The sequence below is a fragment of the Mangifera indica genome, chromosome 5 (assembly GCF_011075055.1).
Source record: "Mangifera indica cultivar Alphonso chromosome 5, CATAS_Mindica_2.1, whole genome shotgun sequence".
Taxonomy (NCBI): domain Eukaryota; kingdom Viridiplantae; phylum Streptophyta; class Magnoliopsida; order Sapindales; family Anacardiaceae; genus Mangifera; species Mangifera indica.
In genome coordinates, this window is record NC_058141.1 from 11,361,946 (window position 1) to 11,388,210 (window position 26,265).

The following is a 26,265-nucleotide window of genomic DNA, read 5'->3' on the forward strand; positions in this document are numbered from 1 at the left end:
AAGAATGGAGGTGAAACTGCTATTTTTGAAAGTTATGGGGGAGGGCTGCGTTTTGAAAAATATAGAAACCCTAGGTTTGGGGGTGAAAATATTAGTTTTCAAAGTTTTAAAACTTTGGTTAAGGATAAAATGTTAGTTTCTAAAACCTAAAGGGGGTGAAAAGTAATAAATTTTATAACTTTTTAATATGAACAGTAAAATATCGATTTTACCCCTGTCTCTAACTGAGAAATTGGATGACAATTTACTTATAGGTGAGAGAAAATTTTTTTCATCTTTTATGAATATCAGTTTGAGATAGGCGTAAAAAATAGGTGGGAAATAGTCCCTTTCCCTTGTTGATATTTCCGTGGTTCAGAACTTGGAGCAAATGATGGGATGAGACGTTTTTGTGGGAGGTGATACGAATCTATCCTTAATACAAAATTCCGCTTGATGCTTTCTTTAATTATAAGCAAAAATTGAAAGTTTGAGTAAAAAATGATTACAGTAGGTCCACTTGTTTTCCCAAGTTTGTGCCGGTCCTATTCTTCTATTCTTTGAAATGTTCCCATTAGCTTTTGCTTACCACATAAATAATATAATAAAGAAAGATAAAGATAAAGCACCACTTTCCTTTGATGTTTATATTGCTATCATCGTCAGATCTACAGTACATTACAGTGATCATTCTAGTACAAGCTCAAATTTCAATCTTACTATTGACATGCTCGACAGCTCAATCTCTCCGAAATATTCCCAAGATTATATGCTTCAATTGCCTTTTACTTCTTCAAACGTCGTCAATGACATGCAATGCAGACAACCCCAAATATTGAAATCTTTGTATAATTTAACCAATTTCTTCAGAATATTTTGCTCATCATCCAAAATATGGCATCATTCAAACATAGCATGCCATATTGTTTATTAAAAATTTAATTTTTTATATTATATATCATATCATATTATAATTTTTTTTTTAAAATAAAATAATAAAATATTTTAATAAATACATTATCATATTAAAAAAATATTATAAACATTCTTAAATATTTAAAATTATATATATATTTATTATATAATTATTTTTTTTAAAAAGATTTATTAATTTATATTAATAATATGTACCGTATGTTATAATATATTTATTATATATATTACTTTTTATGTATATTGTATTATAAAATATGTATTATTTATAGGAAAATATTGATAATAACCATGTATCATTTCACCTTCTTCAGGATTTTGTTTGTCAAGTGTTGATACTGCCCTAACTCAATATCATCTCTCAGTCATCACTCCTCACCTCTTGAAGCGTGTGGCAACTTCAGTAAGGTTTAGTATTTTCGCTGTGCTTTTTAAGAGTTCACAACATTTCTTGTGATTTTCTCATACGGCATTGTGATTGAATTGTTTTGATTTCTCTTTAGTTTTTCATAAGAGTCTACACTTTCCATTGTGAATATAATGCTTATATTTCTTGGTGTTTGATTGTCTATGTTCTGGGTGTTTTTATGTAAAGATTATAGTATCACAATAGTAAGCCAGGTGATTTGCCAGCAGTAATCTCCAACTGGTGTGTGAAGTTGTCTTTCTTGGCTTGTGTGAAGTTCTATTCTTTCTGTTGATGCTTGTACAATATAACATCTAATCATTTGAAGGCTGCAAGTGTTCAGGAAATATAATTGTCACCTGGAGTTCTGAATTACCATGGTTCATGAATAGAGATTAGTGTTGGAGAGATACACATTTGGTAACTCTTTGGGAGGGCAGCTGAATGCACCAATTAAACCTTTATTTGTTGCTTGCTAGAAGAAAATTTGAGATGAAAAGAGTTGCACGTTGATATAATATACATAATGCTAAAACTAGCTTAGTTAATATGTTGGTTGAATCTGCTACATTAAGCAGGGAAAACCTGAGTCTTTGATTGGTCTCACAACCATAACAACAAATAAATCAAAAGTTTAATTTTGATATATCATCGAAAAAACTTGACCTCATACTCTTATATTTAGCACCTCACTTCTTTAACACTCAAAATTACTTTGGAGGGCTTTATGTATCTTAGTGATGGGTCTCACATACGCAGGTTGAGAGCTTAGTTTTGAGTATTATCTTTATGCTTTCTAGCCCAAACAATGAGTCTCCTGCAAACATTGATGTTACGAGATAAGTCAAAAAATGCCATCAAACACTATGCCAATGCTTTTGCTTTAGCAAGTTTGGATTGGTCCCTTTTAAGTTGTGATACATCATTTCTGATTCTTTGTATTCTTGCCCAATCGGACAACTATAGAAAGAGTAGAGAAAACAGAAGGCATGATTTTAACAAGAAAGTAAGTTGTTGTGCCAAAAATTACGGGATTGGTCACTAAATTCGATATTTATCCAAATTAGTGCAGTCTTGAAAAAACGGTCTGGCTTAGAAGGATTTCCAGTCAGAAAAAAAAATACAGAGACAAATTAAGTTTTTGTTTTCTAGCCGTTATAGCTCTTGCTCATTTTGCATTTCTTCAGCACAAACACTAAGATATTTTACGTGTTGCTTTATATCTGGTTTGTTCTTAAACTCTGCTATTCTTTCGTGATCTCATTATTCTCTTGAAAGAATTTCAACATTTCATTCATTAATATCCCAAAACTAAACATAATTCAACTTCCAAGACTTGGATTGGATAACTCAATCTTCTTTAGTCTATGTGGTTTGTAGTCAGTATGTGGTAAAAGAGTTTAGAATCAGGAAGTGAGAAATCAATTGACGTCTTGACTAATAAGCCAAGAACAGAACGACTAATAGGACATGCCTCAATTTCTCTTTTGATTCATTTTTTAAATTAAAAGAATTCACAGAGTATGAGGGCAGTATGAATACACAAGCCAAGCCTACATGGTTGAATAATTCTCCTAACTAACTAGAATTCAATTATTGCATGCAAAAATGTATTAAAAGCAGTGAATGAGTTTCATCAGGCTTAAACCGTAATTTAAATTAGATTAACTGTAATTTCTTAATTTAATTTAACTTGATTTAAAACATAAAATAATTTGATTTTTGTTTTTTTGTTTGATTTGAAACATTTGCCAAATCAGATTGTCCACAGCACACAATTGTCCAACTAAATGTGTACACATGGTTGCCCATGTGTGTAAAATATCTCTACGTGTTTTTTTATTTAAGTACACTTGACAGCTTCTTTTTGTCTATACTATTGTCCGTCGGTTGTTATCCACGTGTAATGTTGTGATTTCGTGTAAGTGTCACTCTCTAATTTATTTTTGTTGGGTATTTAAACTTGCATTTTCTAAGAGAATTATTGACTTGAATTTCTCTATTTTGGGCACTGATTCCATCACCTTATTTTGGTCAGGATTCTCTTTGTGTTTTGCTCTTTGTTTTGCAAGTTTGCTTTTTTTTTTTTTTTTTTTCAATTTTTGGTGCCAGGAAACTTACCTGAATTTATTAGACATATAAATCTCAAGATATAGAAATCGGGTCTATAATCACTGTATCAAATAAATTAAGATTTTATAAGCATGATAAAGACTTGAATTCAAACATTTTCCCTAGAAGATTTAGTACTCGACCAATTTTACTAATATCTTAAATATATAACTTTATGGCTTATGCTTTAAGGGATTTCAAGATTAGAAGCCAAAGGGATTTTTGACAACCTTAGAAAATGTTATCCGATTCCACTTTTTTTTGACAAGCAAGACTCAAAGAGCATTAACCATCGAAACATGAATGTTGCATAAATCGAACTTCATGTGCTTCTCCATGAGCTTGAGAATTTTGACACTAGTAAATAGCTGGTATGAAACACCCTCCATTGTGCTATCCCTCTCTCGGGAACTCTGAGTTGAAGAAGGGATAGACTGAAGTGGAGCGTGAAGAAGATTTGAGGGTGTGAAGAAATAGCGCAGCAGTCGCTCAATGCACAGGTTATCAATTTTTAGTTGATCAGAGGAACAAAACACCGTTATTTTGTTCCAAAAAAAAATTAATTAATTAAATGACTTCCCGATTTGGTTCGGTTTCATTCGCACAACCACTTTCCTCACTTTTCTCAATTCATACCAAATTGTTTTACAACCCAAACCTTCGGACTTTTTATTTTGCACACCCCTATGGATGCTCAAGATTTCGCTATCAAACAACTAGTTGTGAAGTGTGTGTGTGCCTGTCTCTATACTTAATCACATCCCATGAAATAATTTGAGATTTGCAAACATAAAATCCAAATGGGATACGATACTTTATAAAATATGGTCAAATTTAAATTAAAGGCAAGCCATGCACTAAACCACCCTAGTCAAGAGATGAAACGGCACACTTTTGGTGTCTAGAGGGCCTAAACAACCACAGTTTCTTGTTTGCGAATATCCCTTCGCAGAAAAACTAAAGGTAATTAACTCATAAAACCGCCTCCAGGCATGTTAGGAGGCCCTTGTGATGAAACTTGATTCTGAGAAACTAACTGTGTCCGACCTGGACCTTGAACATAGCCTTGGCCCAAGCCAGAACCAACCATCTGTTGTGGCTGAGGGAGTTGCTGCTGTTGCTGCAGCTGGGGAAGTTGTTGTTGCTGCAGCTGTGGTAGCTGTTGTTGCTGCAGCTGTGGCAGCTGCTGTTGTTGTTGAAGCTGCGATAGCTGTTGTGACTGTTGCATTTGAGACAGTTGTGGAAGCTGCTGCTGTTGCTGCAGCTGCGGGATCTGCTGCTGCTGTTGCTGTGGTTGCAGCTGCGGTGGGATCTGCTGCTGCAGCTGCTGTTGCTGTTGTAGCTGCGGAAGCTGCTGCTGTTGCAGCTGTTGCAGCTGTGGGTGTTGCATCTGCGATTGCAGCTGTGGGTGTTGTGGTTGCTGCTGGGTGGGTATCTGTGGTTTAAATACTACCATATCCTGCTTAGACAATGAGATCAGAATTTTAAAATTGCATAATTCATCATCAACATAATTCAATAATCACAATCACAATCCCCATCTCAGAGAGGACAATAGAAAGAGCACAAAAATAAGGGAAAATCTAGAATGAATGCAACTTGCACTGTTATGCCCCAAAAGAAAATTAGCATTATATACTAAATCAAACCTCTATTTATTACAAATCAGATTCATGTTCAGAAAAATCTCACCCCAGGGAAAAGCATTCCTATCAAACGGTAGGCCTTGTCAGAAACGGAGAGCAGCAATGTCTGTGATGGCAATTGGATGACTGCACACTGGAGAATGAGGAACCACAAATTCAACATTAGACTACAGCATCAGACAGCTCAAGATTTCAGATTATAATCATTAGATAAAACATCACCAAACCAATTTAACATGAATTTAGTTCCTGGAACCTTTGAGGAAATCACTTCAGATTTTACTGCAAAAAATATCTCAAATTCCTATAAGCTTCAACATATTGGTCTATAAAGAGTTGAAGATGTGATCCTCTAATATATGAGCATTTATATTTCATGAGTAAATCTGAGAATCAAAGGATAATTCTTTTTTCTTCTGTTTCTCAGCAGACATATCACCAGAGTAGATTTTAATGGGTTTAAATCATACAAAAATTTAGAAATCAGCTTAATTTACAGGATTTTTTTTTTAATTGCAACAAATCCAAAAATATATGAATGTGCAGATTAAAAAATCAACAAACCAGTGTCCCTCATTCAACTTAACTGGGTAGTCAGGTGAAAAGATAAACAAAAGTGTTACATGTGAGAAGCAAACATTCATATTCCCAGCTCTCTTCTTAAGGCTTTCTTTGTACCACAACAAATTAAATGTGAAAGCTTTTCCTTGTCTACGATGGGAAAAGCAATAAGAATGGCTGAAGAAGAATAGAAACAGCAGACTTATATATCTCTTTGTTTGCATTCTCATAAAAACAGCAGAAAGACAGCCTGGACTTATGGAAAACCTTTCACCAAGATGATTTATATTTGCTAAGTTATAGTAACTATCACAGAAGGAATTTTTGTTTGAGCACAAGAACTCTTAAGTCTGTAAATTTATCCCAGTCAAGACAACAAACAAAAATGTTATTCACTTTAAAGTCTCAGCCATTGGGCACAACTAACAACCACGTGTTAGTTTGTTTAGTGCTACTGCTGTTTAGCTACTGCTATCACATTATCCTTTTTCTTAATTCCAACCTTCCCACAATTGTTGAGTAAGTTGATAATGGTATATTAAACTTCATCCAGAAAATTATACAACAGACTTAAATGCTGGATGTAGAAAGAAACCTGAAGAATCAGAAATCAATTTTTGACCATGGAACAAGGTGAGAATGTTAGATAACACCCTTAAAATTCAGCCAGCAGATCACTTACAAGTTTCTTTTCTTGCAACTGTCCAAGAAACCCATGCTGATTCATTGCCCGAAAAACTAGGAAATCTGCCTTTCCAACATATTGCCTGATATCAAATGAATTAAATTAACACAGAAAAATAACATATCCCAAGGGAGATTTAAAAAAAAACAGTAAAACAGAAAAAAGGTGAAATGGAAATATCCACTATGCTAAATTTACTTGTTATTCATGTGGTCCTGAGATATGAGTCGAACTATTTGCATTGTTGCAGGCCAATTTGCTGCGAGCCTGAGAAGAGCAGAAGATAAGTCAGGTTGAAACTGGAATAGAAAATGACTCCAATGAAAGGCTAATGCAAGGTTGACTCCACTTAGTGAAGAAAGCGAGTGAGATGATTATAGCTTCATATGGCCGAGATACAGGGCCACTGGCCAGAAGAATGGTGACAATGGCAGGCTGGAAACCGATGGTCAACCATTCAACCCATATCCAGGGATTAAAAAATTTAAGCATCTTCAAGCATAGATAACATTCCCTGGACTTTAAGGCAAAAAAAATCATTCTCTTAACTTACGTCTCGGAAGCTGATGAACTCCTATAACCCTGCCACAATATGATAAATGCTCAGCTTATGAGTTTGATGAAATTCTGCAAAAGTAGATTAAATGGGTACAATGTAGAAGTTTAAGACTGAAGCAGCAGTAAGCGATTTAAAAAGCACAAACATGCACACAAAACAAGATATATGAACAGAACATAAGATTAAAGAAAAGGAAACATTCTCGTATTAGAATAACACATTATCATGAGGTTGAGAGCATACTTCCAGTTTGGTGATAAAGACAGGCTGCCCTTGTCTCTGTCCAGATAAATTTCCCTGGATACAGTTTGAACATTCAAGAAAATCAGTGGTTTCACATTAGCCGTACCAAAAATCAAAGAGTCAAACATGCTAAAAATTTTATCAGTAAGTTTGGTCTTTCTAAATTCGTAACTATGGTTATATAAAAGGGAAAGTAAAACTTTAGGGAACTGTGCTCATCATTATGGATATTAAAACTTCAGTTCTTACATACATGACAAAAAGGCTTGAGAAAGCCCTAACTTTCATTCAAACTAAATATACATGTTAGCTGATAGTCCAAATAAAACTATGCAAAACCAACATCAATGTTGAGAAGACAGAAGACACTTATCTACAGTTGAGAAATCATCTTCAGTTTTTTTAAAACAAAAAATTTACAGGACTTACCTCCCACACTTTGACGTATTTAGATTGAGAAGATTGCAATGCACTTGACATTTGTTGTGGACCAAGAGTCTGAATTCCAGATTGTGCTTGTTGAGACATTCCTGGAGTAGGAATCATGGTGCCTGTTCCAGAAGAGACCCCTGATGGACCGAGAGCAGTCATCATATTCTGATTCATGCTGATTCCACTTTGTACCATTTGTCCTCCTGAATGATCTCCCTGGCTCAAACCAGGTACAGATTGACCCATACTAACACCTCCTTGGAGAGGACCCATTGGCTGTGAGATCCCAAGGTTTGAATTTCCAGATATATTAGAAGTTGCAGATGTGAATGAATTAAGACTTGAATTTTGTGGAACCTGGGAAGTCCCAGTAAGAGTCCCTGATCCAGTTATAGATGTGATGCTTGGTTGTCCAGATGAATAAACAGTTTGAGCAGCAGGCACTGATGAAGCCATGCCACTTGAAATCATGTTTGACATATGGATAGCCATAGGAGTTTGACCCATTGATTGGAGTCCAATGGAAGTTCCTCCTGTCAGCGCTGCAGAGTTCAGCACCTGTCGTGCTTGAGAGATATTGTTCAGTATATTAACATTTGCAGCTGCAGGAGGCACAGGACGCAAGGGCTGTGACATGCCACTGACAATAGGTTTTACTTCTGGCACACTATCACCATTTGTGATCATCTCTTGGGACGTAGAAGGTGGTGAAGAAGTCTGCAAGCTAGAGACTCCTTGAGAAGCAGGACGGGCAACAGACGAAATATGTGGAAAAGCAGATCCATTTATCATGGGAGTTACAGTGCTTGGCTCCTGAAAGCATACAATGATGAGTCCATAACCACTTATATAATCATGCTAACAAAACTCTATTAGAAACAACCATGATTTCCCATAAATTAGCTAAGTATCTGAAAATTAGATGGACTTACAACTTTTACAGTAGCAGTAGGAACAGTACCAACAGAAATTGGTTGTCGGCTCATCAAGGATCCATTCGCTGAAATTAATAATGGAAGTAAACCTACTTAAAGTAGAGTATAAAGCAAGTGAAATAACATAATAACTCTACCAAAGACAAATCTTAACAATTATATCAATCAAAGATCTTACTTTATGTTCTATGGCCCATTTCTGATAAATCCAACCACACTATATATCAACTTAAACTCTTGAGAGTTGAGATAGCATTACAAAGTTAACTCATTCTGCGCAAAGTTAAGGCTTCGAACAGCTAAAACTCATCTCTTAAATTAGTTACTGTATTCCCATAAAGCTTGAATCTCACAAAATTGGCAACCCTTTTAAAATCCATCATCTATCATAACAGATGCTGTAAAGCTTGGTAGGTCTCACATTTTATTTGGAATACTGATATAGAATAATGAAAAATAAGAGGCCAAGAGCTATATAACTACATGGCCTAGCAACATGCCACCTCTACACTGCCATATTTTGATGAAGACATACAGGACCAGTCCAACATAACCAAATTATGCGATATTTCATATTTAATGCTTGACAAAACTATATTTAGAGTAATAAAGCAAAAAGTGGTAATAATTAAATCATATATGATTGAAATTGTTCTGTACAAGCAATTCCTTTCTTTCTCATACAAATATCAAATCAGCCAAATTGTTTGTGCAGGGAAGAGATAGAACAAATAGCTAAATGCAAATTAGTTTATCACCCCTACAGGACAAGATACTAATACCAATACAACTAAATAACTGGCAACATGCCTTAGAAAGAAATAGAGGACCCCTACAACATAAACATATAATGGCATTACATATTTGAGGGCTGACAAGACTATATAAGAATAACAGAGCTTACAAGTGATGTGGAACAGGCACTGCTATAAGCCTAACCTCTGATATATGCCATTTTTAATTCTCCAAAATAAAAAAACAGGTTGGTTAACGTGTTTATTGGAGGAATTTTTTTCATTTAAAAAAAATCATAATGAAGCAAATTATTTGACTGAATGCATGGTGTACATACGGAGAAAACTATATGATAAATAAGCAGTATAGCTGGATAAAAAAACCTGATGGAATAGAAGTTGGAGCTGGCCCTGTTACTGAAGTAAGAGGAGCCATGTCCATTTTTACAGGATTTTGATTGGAAGCCATATTCGTAACTCCTGAACGACTCAGAGAAGCACGAGCCTCCATAAAATTCTCTGAGATCAGGATAAGAAATTGAGGGTTTTTACTATTATCAACTGGTGGATCTGCCACTCTGGGATTGCGTTTTCCCTGCATTGAGAAAGATGTAATCAGTAGCAAGCCCAGTCTCCATTAAACAAATAATGTTAAAATTTCCTCTTTCTGAAAAAAAGCATAATTTAGCATAAAATGTTACAAGAATTTTGACACTGCTTTATTCATTCACTGATATCTGTATGCTGCACAGCCCAATTATGACTTGGTTGGTGTTTTCTTTCATATGATTCACCAATGAGTGCTACAAAAGTGCCAATATAGGTTATGCAGTTCTCTAGAAGAACAGGCAGCTAAAAAAATGTAAGAGTAATGGATTAACAGGGTGCAGTGTTGGATGCTGAATGTATTGCATGTATGACTCTGTAAATTCAAGGAAATTATTGTTCTCACCGCATTGTAGATTGCCCTAAGTTTGGGAAGCTGTTTTGGACATATGACAGATAAAGAAACAGAGCACTGCAATGAAAAACTAAATGTTAGTCACATTAACATGTGATCCTCACAAGAAAGAGAGCCATCATTATTAGAATAGGAATAAATTACAATTTGTAAGCACCTGAGCAAATGATTTAGCCACTGTCTCTGCATCAGATAGGCGACTTTCGGCCTGTGTTTCTATATTTTCACTCTGCTCCATATTCTGCATCTGCGGTCGATAAACTGGTGTGGGCAAGGGGTAAGGATTACTTGCAGCAACCAGAATGCAATGCCTTTGCCCATCCACATTTTGTTGATTTTGGCTTCCATTTGAGGCAGCAGAAAACATCTGAGAGATGCATCATTAAAAAGGTAAAAATGAACTTAAGCATGAGAAGCAATATAATTTTTGCGTGTTAAGTAACTTCTATTTCTTAGAATTCGAATTGAATTCATGACAATGAAAATTTTCAGTTAGATGTAACTATAGTTCCAAATTATTCAATTAAGTTATCATGCTTGTTGTATATAATCAAGGGTCATTAGAGATAAGACATCCGGTAAAAGATAAAACTGAAAAAAGAAACTAAACACTCTTCTACAATCCAAACACTTATGCAAACCATATGTCACATTAATCACACCATCTCATTCCACTGCAATGCGCATGACAATGAAGATGAAAAAAGACAAGGAACACAGCAAGTTTGCTCTTGATTTGTCTGAATAGTATGTGGTTTTCTTTCTCATAATGATCTGTAAGTATTGTATTCAGAATATTGTCTTTTTTTCATATGTTCTGCAAATAAAATTTTTCACAGAAAAAAGTTAAAGAATCTAGATAGGTTAAATAAAAAAAAAAGAATAAAAATGTTGCCTTAGCCGTTGCCTATATGTTGAATTGTGTGCAGCTAGAAATACAGTTAAATACATCACCGTGACATAACTCTAGCAGTCCAATCTTCTGGAAGTATGAGGTTAGGGACCACCAACCTACTTGATTCAGTTTTGAATGGATCCAAAGGGAAAACATAGGTAGTACACTAAAATAAAAATAAATAATACAAAGAAGAATGAGCATGGGGATGTGTGAATTTTAGGGTTTTATTCACTTCACAACAATTCTGTACAAATCAGTCCTAATATATATACACATAAGGCAGTAACAGACTGTTTAATCTAAGGGATTTGTTTCCTTCTTAAAGAAGGAAATTAATAACAAATCATCTAAAAATAGGAAACCTAAATATACACCATAATTAAAATATTAAGATCCCTAGAAAATAGTAACAATATCTCTAACAGCTATAATATCTCCAACACTCCCCCTCAAGTTGGGTTGTATATGTTTATCAGACCCAGCTTGCTACATAAACCGTCAAATACAACTCTAGGAACTGGCTTGGTGAGTATGTCTGCATTCTGTAATGATGAGGAGATATAGATAGGTTCAACTATCCCTCCTTCTATTTTTTCCTTGATGAAATGCTTGTCAATTTCAACATGTTTGGTTCGGTCATGCCGAACCGAGTTCTTGGCAATGCTTATTGCTGATTGGCTATCACTTAGTAGCTTGATTGAACCATCTATAGGAACCTTTAACTCAACTAGCAACCGTTTCAGCCATATTCCTTCACAAATCCCTTGAGCCATGGCTCTAAACTCGGCCTTAGCACTGCTTCTCGCCACAACTGACTGTTTTTTACTCCTCCAAGTTGTTAAATTACCCCAGACATAAGTACACAACCCTGAGGTAGATCTTCTATCAGTTATAGATCCAGCCCAATCTGCATCTGAGTATGCTTCAACTCCTCTCGCTGCATTCTTCTTGAAAAACAGTCTTTTTCCAAGTGTCATTTTTAGGTATCTCAGTATCCTTTGAACTATTGTCATATGTTCCTCAGTAGGATTATTCATGTACTGACTTACAGCACTCACCGAGAAGGCAATATCAGGTCTTGTATGAGAAAGATAGATCAACTTCCCTACAAGTCTTTGATACCTCCCCTTTTCAATAGGAGCACTGTCTTGAATTAACCCAAGTTTAGTAGTAGAGTCCATTGGTGTGTCGGCTGGTTTGCAGTCAAGCATGGCAGTGTCTTTCAGTAGGTCTAACACATACTTCCTTTGTGAGACAGAAAATCCTTTCTTTGACCTAGCTATCTCCATCCCAAGGAAGTACTTAAAGTTTCCTAGATCTTTGATCTCGAACTCTTTTGTAAGAACATTTTTAATTCTAGGTATTTCCTTTTTATCATCCCCTGTAAGCACAATATCGTCTACATAGACTATTAATACTGTCATGTTACCAACCGAAGAATGTTTTATGAACATTGTGTGATCTGTCTGTCCTTGAGTGTACCCATGTTGTTTTAGCACCTTAGAAAATCTCTCAAACCATGCTCTCGGAGATTGTTTGAGTCCATACAACGATCTCTTAAACTTGCACACCTGTCCTCTATTAGCAGCACTTTCAATCATAGGAGGAACATCCATATACACCTCTTCTTCTAGATTGCCGTTCAAAAATGCATTCTTGACATCTAGTTAGTATAAAGGCCAGTCAAGATTTGCTGCTAGAGATAATAGAACCCGAATAGAATTCAACTTTGCCACAAGTGCAAAAGTTTCCAGATAGTCAATGCCATATGACTGAGTGAACCCTTTAGCAACCAATCTTGCTTTAAACCTCTCAATGTTGCCATCAGCTTTGGTTTTCACAGTGAAGACCCATTTGCAACCAACTGGCTTCTTTCCACTCGGCAAATCACATAGTTCCCAGGTTTGGTTCTTCTCTAGGGCTTTCAATTCTTCTTCTACAGCCTTCTTCCATTCGGTCACTGACAATGCTTCTTGCACACTATTGGGAATGTGTATGTTTGAGATTATTGCAATGAATGATCTATACCCTTGAGACAGCCCATCATAACTGACATACTTGCTAACAGGATATAACGGCCTACTTCTGCAGTCTCTCACCCCTTTTCGAATTGCAATAGACAAATCACCATCAGTTTGTGCATTTTCAGAACCTGTACTGTTAGAAGAATCTTTATCTTCAACTTGTGTATGAGTTTCATGAGACTTGGACTCAGGTTCAGATGTTTGAAGTGGTATAGGTTGTGTATGAACCTCTGTTTCCTTTTGTCTTCCCCGTCTCCTTTGATAAACAATTATGTTTTGATCAATAGCAGTAAATGTAGGTTTCTTAGGCTCACTAACAGAAGGGTTGTTATCTTGATCAGTCTGATTAGATTGAACAACACTAGGATGGTCTAACAAGTCTGAATTTGGCTGACTAGGTTGACTAAGAGGCTGTTTTAGAAATTCAATATCATAAGGAGTCAAAAACATATCATCCAAACTCTCAAGTGTTGAAGATGAAGTCAAGATAGGTCTCTCAGATCCCAAAAACTGATATTCACCTAAATTCTCTCCCTGAAGAGCAGTTTTATGAAAATATGAAGTTGTTTCAAAGAAAGTGACATCTAAGCTATGATAAAATTTGTTATTTTCAGAGCAAAAGCACTTATAACCTTTGTGATGTGAAGAATAACCAAGAAATACACCTCGGACAGACTTCTTATCCAATTTACCTCTTGCATGTTTGTGAAGATGGATAAAAACAGTACACCCAAATATTTTTTGTGGTAAATTAGATATGAGGCGACAGTGAGAATAAACTTCAAAAAGTTTTTGAGTTGGAGTGGAAAAATTCAAAACTTTGGAAGGAAGCCTATTTATTAGATAGGCTGCTGTAGGAACAGCATCACCCCAAAAACGTTTTGGCATGTTTGCAGAAAGTAACAAAGATCGGGCAACTTCAAGAATATGTCTATTCTTTCGCTCAACAATTCCATTTTGTTGTGGGGTATCAACACATGAGCTTTGGTTTATTCACTTCACAACAATTTTGTACAAATCAGCCCTAATATATATACACATAAGGCAGTAACAGACTGCTTAATCTAAAGGATTTGTTTCCTTCGTAAAGAAAGAAATTAATAACAAATCATCTAAAAATAGGAAACCTAAATATACACCATAATTAAAATATTAAGATCCCTAGAAAATAGTAACAATATCTCTAACAGCTACAATATCTCCAACAGGATGAATGGGCAGCAGCTGGTCATGTGAGTGCATTATACTAGATTGACTGCAAAGTCCCTCCCATACTCAATCTAATAAATATTAGTTCCAAATCCAACAAAATTGATATACATATTAATCTTTTCCAAGTTATAGCAAGGCTATGTACTAGATGGGATTAGGCTTTGAACCTCCTCCTAACCTTACTCCCAAACAATAATCCACAGAGGCATAGCATCATTACAATCAAGAGCCAAAGAAATTAAAAAACAAAAAAGGGCACCATTATAAGTTCCTTGAGTAAAGAATAAATTCAAACATGAGGTAAAATATCATCAATTTGTTTCTTATTTAGAAGATGAAGATTATAATAAAACCAGAAAACAATAATAATTAAGGCAAAATCAGGTCAAGTAATTATTAATTGGAAATTATATATCAAAAACCTAAAGAATAAAATTCAAAATAAAAACAAGTGGAAGATCTATATTTCATACCATTAGAGCTTCAGAAAGCCCTTCTGCTATTGCAGCATCATTGAAACCACCACCAGCAAAAGGTATGGTTGATAGCCATTGTAAAAAGATGTCAACATCTTTTGTCCACCCGCTCCGCTGTACCAAACAAGCTGCAAAAGAGGGTATAATTTTAAATATTGAGAAAATTAAAAAAAAAAATATTTTCTTTAGACAGTAAAAAAAAAAAAAAAAAAGGATGTTCTTTAGACAGTCAAGGTTGGATGCAACCTTAAAGCATCATGTACTGTCCCTTAGAAAGTAAGATTCAACACTAAAATGCAATAGAAGATACATGAAGTGATGCTTGACATAACATGAAGGAGGAAGAATAAGCAGAAGAAATACCACAATAAGATCCATGGGTATTAAAGGTGACCACCGAGAGTTCAACATTAGAGGTAGAGCCCTTCTGTATTGCAACGAAATCAAAGTATGTTTATTGTAAAGAAACAGAATGCCATAATTGCAAGTTAGACAGCATATGCTTACAGAGAATTCTACAGGAAATCTGCCCATGAAATTGTGAAATTTAACGTAGAAATTACAGAAAAATCAACAGAAAATGGAGCCACAAAGAATGTTTTCAAGTAACCACCCTAATTATAATAAACCAAAGAGGACAAATGCTCATTCCTCTCTTGCTAAGACAGAAAAATATCACAAAGAATCCAACATCAAAAGAAAACAGAGTGAAACACAATGGTCCATCATTTCATTTCAAATGAATAATAGATCCAGGCAGAGATATGATACTTCCGAGATGTCATGTATATCAGCAGTGATTGTACTTTAATTCTGTCATATTTCCCAACAACATAGAGTAGTTATTGTACAACTATAGAATAAATCTTATCACTTCCGTATGTTATTGTCTTTTCTTTGCAAAATGAATCAGAAATGTTATGAAAACACAGCAACACACTGCCTCTAGGTAACCTACAATACATGATATTCAAGAAAGCATCTTGTTCTCCTAACTAAACAGATTGAGAAACAAAGAAATTCTCATGTTCTCAAGTACAAGATAGTTGACAAGATAAAATATCTTCACACTAATTGATACATTGGTAATTTGTTGTAAAATAAATATCATCTGAATCCCAAAAATTCATACATCAAGTCATGAATTATTACAAGTAAAAATAATTATCAATTTATCATGGATAGCTATACTATCAACCGCTTGCATTTACATTTTACCACTTTAAGTTCATTTAACAACAAACTGGGTTACTCATATTAACCATAAGAAAACTCATTAACCACAGAGTTTTAACCAAACTACTAAGAAACTGAATTAGTTAAACAGTTGTAAGCATAGCCTCTGCATACAATTCCTAATTCTAGATATTAAAAAAGAAATCTTATATGGCAGATAGAGATTCTATAAATTTGTCATTGTGACAAGGGGAACAAAAGGATTACCTGCCCAACCAACTCATTACCACAAAAAGACCTGTATAAACACAAAAATGATTCAGAAGAGGCATGAAAATATGAATATACCAAAGTAAATAAAACCTAAGAATACGAATGCCACAATTTCCAACAAATGAAGCTAAACAAGTAGTCAAAATGGTTTGTAGTGCACATATGGGCTAGGAGAGCCTGGCCCCACAAAAAGTTTCAAAATACAGGGTAAAAAGTGGTATTGTTTACATGCAGCCCTTAAAATATCTATTCCTAACCTTGGCCCTCCTAGTTATAGTTCTTTTACACAATGGCCAACTAAACACCAGTAGCTCAGCCCTAATCTTCTTCTCCACATTTAACTGTCATTTTTAGTGACCATAGCATGCCAATTTGATGCAGAACAATTCTCAAATACAGGTATTGAATTGGTAATCACAAATTATATATTGTTAGAGCTCGGGTATACATAAAGAAAATAAGAAGAAGCAAAAACATCAATCCAAATGTACAGGCTGTGAAAATGCTAAATAACACTAGCAATGGAAGTACAGGTGGCAAAGGTGTGGATTCAACAAGTGGCAGCATTTCAGAAATGATACAAATAGCAGCGCATGATAGAAAGCCTGCAGGTGACAGCAATTCAGAAATAACACAATCTGCAGCACATCAGCAAGAAAAGAGGGATATGCAGAAAAAAGAGGGAGCCACGGTTATATTGGCTGATGAGCTGGCAAATCAAGACTGGAGGAGCAACAGTGAGGAGAAAGAAAAGATAAAGAGCCTGGAGAGTATGAGGGGAAAGCAGGTCATTTTAGAGAAAGGAGAAGATTGAGGAGAGAACCAGCCTCTCGAAAGCTGGAAACGGTTCTTGGTTGTTCTTGTTGGTTTTAATTTGTCTTTTATGCTTTTGGTTTGTAAACAAGATGCAAATGGTACCAGTTATGAGTTGAGTTTCTGATATAATTACTCTTTTGTTCTGAATTTCGTATGATAAGTGCTCAAGCTCGATGCTACATCTTTATTTATACAACATGATCAATACAAATAGTATTATCTTCAATATTGTTTCATACAAAGTTACATTTACAGTACCAATATCACAGAGAACTTAACAATTAAACAGTAGCTTGTGAAGATTTATAGTTGGGACAAGGTTGAGCGATATAAACAGCCTCCGCTTACTCCAGATCCCTATCATATAGCATGAGCAGAAGTGTTGTACTAATCACCCTACTTCAAATCAAGTTTTTAAGGACATCTTAGCAATTTTGTTAGACTGTATCTATTCTGGTACTGTTTGGATAAAAGAATTTAAAAATAAAAAGGCAGGGGTATTTAGGAAAGGAAGATGGTAGATTAGAGTGTAATGTGAAAAATAAGTGAGGAGTCCTGTAATAATCTTCTCCTAATTTGTGTTGTCACCTCAAACTTATGGGCAAGAGGTTGTAGAGAAGCTGAAATGTCTGGGGCTATTCAAGGTTATTGTGATGCACTTCTTATGGAGAATGTTGTTGCCTTGGGGAGAGGACAGAAAGCCAAAATCCTATGGAGATACATAGTTTCAACTATTCTTTGGATAATTATGCTAGAAATAAGTAATCAGCATTTTGGTAAGAAAAGAGAAGAAAGCAATAGCTATATGTGGGTTTAGAGTTAGCATTTTTGCTTCCCTTAGGGATTCGCTTGCTAAGGAATTTCAAGACTCTTCTTTTCCTTTTCTCATCTAAACTGGGACAGATTTAGGGTTTATTTTTTGTTGTGTTTCTAGGCAACAAGAGAATGACAAGATTTTTGGAGATACAACTTTTCCCCATGCTGTAAATCAATTTATTTGCAAGACAAGAGTATATCTATAAACTCTGAACGAAGAAGCAAAATAACAAATAAACTTTAAAATCAGAGCAATATATAATGTCCATCGTCTGTCTAGAAAAAAATTTGAAAATTCATAGTTAAATGTGAAAAAATATATTAAACTCACCATAAATCGATTCTTTTTTTCTTTTTTGCATAAAGCTCTAGTTTCATGTTAAAAAAAAAAAATTATCAGACCAAAATCAGCAAACCAATCAGTAAATAAGTTGAAAAGATACTCTCTTAATTAATTTATAAAAGCAAAAGCCCAATTTGGTTTAGAATATAAAAACAATTCATAGTTTTTGGAAACAAAAACTTCATAAATATGTGTTGTTGGAATGTTGTCAAAAACATATCAGAATACAACTCTAAAAAGTTTGTAAAATAAAAATAAATACAAAAAAAATTATTTTCTGTCCATAATTTTTAGCTCCTGAACTGGCTTTTGAATATTATATTCAATGAACTTGAGGATATTAAAAATACTGAGATGCAACTCATATTTTTTTATCGTATCTTAGTTTTTAAAAATTATTTTTAAATCACAAATCATTCAGATTAAAAGTTGTCCAATAACAGGTTGAGAAATAAGAATCAACTGAGACCTATTTTCTTCTGTTTTGAGGTCAGATTAAAAGTTGTCCAATAACAGGTTGTGAAATAAGAATCAACTGAGACTTTTTTCTTCTGTTTTGAGGCAGTTGATATCTCTGAATAAAGTAAACTGGATCTGGTAGCTCCATGATTATCTAAGTAATCATTATCAACACACTCAATTTTGAAATTTGACAAAGAAACAAAAACCGTAAACATGAAGAAGGCAGGGTACATAAACAGCAAACTTAAAATGAAAAAGCAGACATAAAAGATGAAGAAAGAAAAGAGAAACAATAATTTCATAAAATGAATGAAAAGACCTGATAATTGTTTCCAGGTAATCTGCAACCATGGTATCCCATAAGGGGCCCATGGCTGCAGTCCCTTCAACAGCAAGAATCAGCTTTCTTTCGTCAACCATGTAGATGATCAATGCAGTGAAATGGAATTGGGAGGAAGGAGGTTTTAAAGTCTTAAACGAAACCTAGCACCTAAGGTCTCACTGGTGGCCTATGGCTATTATATTACTGATGACTGACAAGACTATTAGAAATTCCAGAATTGCCTGCTTTTATATATGTTTAAAGCAAAATTTGAAAACCTATGCCTGGGTACATATTAACTAAAAAGCACTCATTACAGTACATAGAAAATATGATCCAGTATTCAGAACAACTATCTCAACTGCATTTAAATATGGAAAGGAAGTATATTTCTCTTTATTTAGGTTTCAGAGGGGAGAAGCTTTTAATAGTAATGGTCCAAAATTAGAGTACTACCAAGCAATAAAGCCTAGCAATTAACCATTAGGAGACAAGACCAAAGTCTCAAATTTAAAATCTAATAAAACAATCTCCAATTCTCAAGCATAAAATTATGACCTTGGATATCTTTGAAAAAACCACAACATTTTAAAGAATTTTGAGAAAGAAAATGTACTCAATCCCACAAATGGCATATTATAATGAGTTTTAATGGATCCTTTTACACATGGCATCCTCAAATATCAACAAAGTTTCATATAAGAGAAATTAATCATAGTTGAGGAGTCTTTTGTCCTATGAGAAATGCCAAAAAGGGCATTATAAAGTTTAAAGCACAACTTTTTTCTTTCTTTTATAGTTTTTACACCATATCACACCCCACTACTATACCCAACTGGTGAAAGGGGGATCAATCCCTATACCTCTAGTGCGAAAACAATATATCTTTCCATCTAAACTGTCCCTTTTGAAGCTACCAAAAAGGCATTAATTAATCAATAAAACGTCTGAACATGAAACCTAATAAGCAACAAAATGAAACATTATTTACCAATTCTCCCATTAGAAATACATTAGATTTATAGTTATCATTAACTTTGAACATGGTGATCTACAAATAACAGTCATATTAATCTACAATGAAAGAGAAATTTTCCAATTACATTTAAAAAATTCAATGTTATGAAGTTTGGCAGTCACATTGTACAAATACACTTAGAAAGAAAAGTAATTTTTAATGTAGACATAATTCTAATGAAAATATAAAATTAAAAAAATTATCATTACTTGCATATAGTTCAGCATCAAATTACTCAACAAAACAAATTCAGTACCAAATTAGCTGTGACTCATCACGTTCATATAATCGTCAAGAAAAAAAGCCAGTGGTTAAACATCACTGAACTGAGCTGATAAAAATTAAAGCGTAAAGTAAATATCAGTTAAAAAAGGGTTCAAATTATTTTCTTAATTACAACCTCAATCAATAAAATTGAACTCAATTTGGCGAAAAATGTTACAGATAATTAATGATTAATGAAGTTTATAAGTAAAGTACTGAATTGAATTCTTTTTTATTTAAAAGAAATATGCAATTAATATTATCTCAAGAGAAACGCAACATTCAATGTCCACAACTGAGTAAGAATTAATAAGAAAAATTTTTTTAAAAATGATAAGCGAGCATTGGCTATAGTGAAAGGACGTACCTGACTATTTTGTCGAGGTAATCAGAGACGATAGTATGCCAGAAAGGGCCCATCGCGGCTGTACCTTCAACGGCCACGATCAGCTGCTTCTCCGACATGGTGGATTACGTAGGAGATAATCAGATTGAGCTTCTTCGTGTTTAATTGTGGGTTCAGTCAAGTGTGAGGGGAAATAATTTTAAAATTTATTCTCCACGTGAGGCTGAGGCAGAGTGGTGTTTTGGGAGCTGAGGTTTTGGAGCTCGGTTTGCCGTGGGAATGCATGCCCATTGTTTTCGATGGGCGAGATCCATAAACGGTGGGTTGGATTGGACAATTGGTGGAGGGGACACAAAACGCTGCGTTTAAGTGTTTCCTTTTATGAGTTAATAACACACACCCCCTTCAGGTTTCAACGTTTGTGGGCGTATGGTATGAACAGAGAAAAATGGAATTATAAACGTGGAATAATAAATGATTAAATAATTTTAAATTTAGAATAATATAATAAATTAATATATAATAATATATTATTTTAATGTTTAATTTAATATTGTTTTTAAATTCATAACATTATTCAATATGTAAATATTGTTGATAGGATAAAAATATATAATTAAAATATTTTTTATTATAACAAAATTTTAGTAATAAAAATCAGTCAAAAAAAAAATTATCATTTTACCAAACCTTCAGTGAGATATAGTTATTTGGCTTAAAAAACATATTAATGTCAACTTAAAAGTCATAAATATGAATTGCCGTTAGGTCTTGTGTTGTGGCCTTATAACTTGAGGCTTGAGCAATTATCAAATTAATCAATGGGTATATAGGCGAGTGAAGCCCAAACCCGAATAAAGAGAAGACTCACAAGGCAGGAGCCCACGGACCATTCTCAGACTCTTCTTTTTAACTCGACAGGGAAGAAATGGAAACCCGACAGAAGCCGCATTCAAAACGACCCGCAGTCCATTAAAATCCATAATCTTCAAGGTGAAAATACATAAACTGGATTTTGTGGATTCAGAATTTACGACATATTAAAATTAAATTTTTAACTTATTTTACTTAATAATTATGAGATCGGTTATAGGACCCATAATTTATAACTAGTAAGAATGATTCATATTATTAATATAGTTTTCAGTATAAATAATGAGAAACCTATGATTTAAGATAGTTATAGGCAAGTTTTTATCACAATTTCAGGAACCAGATATAGTAATGGGAATGCTTATTTTAATATACGACCCTTCTCTGAAATTTAACCTTCTTGCCAGTCTTTGGGGCTAAAATTTCATCATCATATTATAGTAGAACAATTTATTTGGACTCTTAAACTTGTGCTTGGGGTTGGGGCAAAGTTTTAAAAAAAAAAAAATTATGACATTTAATAATGTGTTTTTTTTTCCCGGGTTGTTGAATTTATATTTGAAAATGGAAACCCCCATGGACTTTGATGAACTTCAATGATACGCAATGTATCTTTCTTTATACATTAAAAACCTGGTTTTAAATCAACCAAATTTCGGAGTCACATGTGAAACCATTAATCAGATTTCCTCGACTTTGTGGCTATGGGTACAAGTTAGGATGGATGACCAAGAAAACCCATCTTATTGTAGCAAAAAATTAGTAAACTTAAATGGGTTCTGCTGCCACTAAAATTCTTCTTACTTCTTTGCCAGGCTTTCAACCGAAGACTTTGAAAATTCAACACCCAAATTGCCCATTTGCTCTATTCATTCATCAAGTCAATGCCAAACTTTAAAAAAGGAAAAACAAACAGTTATGTTCGCACACCTAACATTTGAATTGGGTCGTGCTTAGTTTTGTTAATTAATCATAAACTTTGTACTTTTTGTAAATATAATATTTCGATTATAAGATTGACACCAACAACGAATAACATTTGCCTTCACCTAACACAAAGTATAAATTATTCGACCTTATCAGGAGTCTCCTAAAATTAATCAGTGAAGCAAATTTTTTGATTTCCAAAGTTAGGTCATTGGAATATTCTCACATTTCCCATAGTGACATTTGATAATTATATCATAATTATCCGATAACCCAAGAAACAGACTTTTTCTATAGTAATCTCTTCTCTTCCCATGTACTATTTATTGCCCTTTTTAACAATAATAATAATAATAATTAGGCCAAGTGACTTATCTCCATCTGAGGTTGGGTGAAATTTCAATTTTACATCAATTAATTTTTAAAAACGTAAATATCATCAATTTTATTAAAATTTATTATTATAATTAAAATTAATTGATATAAATTTAAGATTTCACCAAATTTTTAGCGAGAATAAGTCTTTTTTGGCCTAATAATAATAGTGTTAGTTTTTAAGTAATACAAGGAGACAATTGGCCTTTGGATTCATCCCAGAGACACATTATGTTAATGTCTCTCTCAGAGAATATGTACAGCTCCTCATTCTGTGGATCCATGTCTATCTTCTATCAATATAATTAATGCAACATTCAATATTATATGAAATTTTCTTCTCTGCAAGAAACCCTACTTAATAATTGACATCTCATCTCCACCAAATTTTGATGCACGAGCCCAGGCTCCTATCCAAGAATTTTAATTAGTGGGGACAAAATATTAGGGTAATTAAATTAAATTTACTATAAAAAATTAACTTATTAAAACAATAAACATAGTTATTAAGATGTTACATGTTTCATATATTGAAAGAGTTAATAATTGCTTCATTAACAATAGTATTAAATATATATATATATATATATATATATTTTTTTTTATATATGTAACAAGACAATTATTCAATAGACTAAAATTTATTAATTAGTCAAGAAAATGTTAAAATTACTTACTTCAAGCTAGAAGATGGAGTTGAGAGATTGGAGGAAATCAACCATTATGAATTTATTGGGACCTTTATAATTTACAAATTATAAATGAGAATAGTAAAAAGAAAGGTTTATATAATAAAATTATAAAACTAATCCTCTTAAATATAAAAATAACAAGGGGATTACCTTTTATATGGAGAAAAGAGCTTGAGAATTGGGAAACAAACATGTGTAGACTGAAGAATCCTTCAAAACTTTAGTGGAAAACAACTTTTTGGTTTGTTTTTATCAAGTAGAAGTATAAAATTCAACAATCTCATATACACTGAATGTTTGTGTACTTGTGAAGGCTAGGGTATATACGAGTCGAATCGAATCAAGTAAAACTTAAATCAAGTTCAACTCATATACATACATATAGAGCTTGAGCTTGTCAAGTTGGAGGAATCTTGGTTTGAGTTCGAGCTCAAGAAAAATATCGCTAGCTTGGGCTCGAGTTACAGACAAAAATGGTTGGCTCGTATTTAACTTAAGACAGAAATGTCTAGCTTAGGATCGGTTAAAAAATTATATTTTAACTCTCTAAATTTAAATAATTATATTTAAACCATTATAACTTATATATTTATCAATTACTTATATATTTAAAACCAAAAAAAAAAAAGATTTTAAGGGTGTAAATATAAGATTTAAAACTTTTAAGGGTTATATATATATATATATATATATATAGAGAGAGAGAGATATATATATATATATATATAATTTTATGCACAAATAACGATATATTATCATATAATTAGATATTGTTTTATATATAATTTAAAACTATTTAATCAAATAATGACATATTATTATTTGTACATAATATATATGTTGAGTACAATTATCAATTAAAATAAAAAATTAAAATTTTAGTGAAGCTAAATGAGTCTATTGACTACTTGACAATAATAATTTTACATGCACTAATTACGTCCATTCAACTATCTTAAAACCTGAATCAAATTATCATATTTATGATATATACATATGCACATGCATACATATATACATACATTTATGTGTGTGCTTGTTTTTTTTTTTTTTAAATAATGCTTAATCTATAAAAATTTGTGGGATGAATTGTTTAGGATGGTAATCAAATTGGTGAAGTTAGAGCTTACAGTTGTGTAGCATTCTAACACGGAGATGGAGCATTAATATAATTAAAATAAGAATTGGAGGCTAAATAATGGATTTGGAATCTTGGACAAGGCAAGATTCTGAGGATCAGAATATCTTCTTCTGTCGTCCTTACCTAGAAGATAAATTAAACAAACACAGGGTATACTGGAACACTTAGGTGGATAACACAATTTTATATTGAAATATATGAATATTAAAATATCGAACCAAAAAAATTAAAAAAATATATGAAATATGCTCAAGTGCTTAGGGCTAGAATATTCGGTCTTGATCTTAGAAGGCCAAAACACTTATTCCCACCCAAGGTATAGTGAATTTAGAGTCACACCCACTAACTTTCAAAAACCCAAACACCCACTCATAGTTTGGAAAATTAACACCTACCCTCCAAAATTAAGATAAGATTAAGGATAAAATTGTTATTTAACAATAATATTTAACATTTATATCATTTTACCCCTTAATTTGAAAAATTAACAATTTCATCTAAAATTAAGTTTTTGAAAAGTGACATTTTCCCCCCTACCTAGTGTTTCCAATTTCACCAATGAATTTCTCGTCAACGATGGTCGATCTCTCTCCCTCCCTGTTTCGTCACTCACTCCGGTATTCAATATTAGACTGACGATGTCTAGATTCAAAGAAATCCAAACGAAGAGTCGACTCTTCGTCTGGATCTTTGTCGTCTAGATGAAGTCGGCTTAGTTTGGACGACAACGACGGTCCAAACGAGGAGATCGGTCTCTTTTGGATCGTCATCATAGTCCAGACAAAGCCAACTTAATCTGGATTTCATCGAATTCAAACATCGTCAATCTAATATTGAACACCAAAGGGAGTGACGACATCGAGAGGGAGAGAGATCGGCCATTGTTGGTCAAAAATTTGTCGGTGAAATTGGAAACCCTAGGTAGGGATAAAATATCACTTTTCAAAACTTAATTTTGGACAAAATTGTTAGTTTTTTAAATTAAATGGGTAAAATGATATAAATATTAAATATTATTATTAAATGATAATGTTATCCTTAATTTTAAAGGATAAGTGTTAATTTTTTAAACTATAAGTGGGTGTTTAGGTTTTTGAAAGTTTATGAATGGAAATTTGGAAATTCACCATAACATGGTTGGGAATAAGTCTTTTGGCCATCTTAGAATACATCTCATTTTTTCATTTATTGTGTCTGTATGTGATGAGTTAAAGAATTGGCCACAACCATACGTCTGTCGTATGTGAAATTTTTTAATATCTTCGGGCCTCTCTTAAGTTGACACGTTTAAACACGATATTAATTAAGGAAGTCAAAGAAAATCACAATAAAATAAAGGAACATTAAGATTAGAGAAAAGATAATTGACATATACATATATATATATATATATATATATATATATATATATATATATATATGGAGAGAGAGAGAGGGAGAGAATTTTAAGACCCTTTTGGACTTATTCCCCTACTCTTTCCCTGGTATCCACATGTATAGATGTGCATCGTTGTTTTTTGTTAAGTATTATTATTATAATATGTTGTTTCATTGTCCTTTATTAAAGTCTTCAAGTGATATATTAAAGAACATTACCACGTCCAATTCGCTAGTGGAATATTAAA

General features: G+C 33.4%; 1 protein-coding gene across 1 annotated transcript; it reads right to left on the reverse strand.

The window, feature by feature from the left end:
- Positions 1-4,220: 4,220 nt before the first annotated feature.
- Positions 4,221-21,025, reverse strand: LOC123216201 (mediator of RNA polymerase II transcription subunit 25). The gene is made up of 15 exons (XM_044636598.1): positions 20,654-21,025; positions 16,240-16,270; positions 15,160-15,223; positions 14,794-14,924; positions 10,344-10,553; positions 10,178-10,243; positions 9,610-9,820; positions 8,489-8,556; positions 7,554-8,369; positions 7,125-7,178; positions 6,876-6,904; positions 6,521-6,589; positions 6,320-6,404; positions 5,123-5,209; positions 4,221-4,889 (listed from the first exon to the last, which is right to left on the reverse strand). The coding sequence occupies exons 1-15, from the start codon at positions 20,749-20,751 to the stop codon at positions 4,398-4,400; spliced, it is 2,511 nt and encodes an 836-aa protein (XP_044492533.1). The 5' UTR covers positions 20,752-21,025; the 3' UTR covers positions 4,221-4,397.
- Between the last annotated feature and the right edge of the window lie 5,240 nt (positions 21,026-26,265).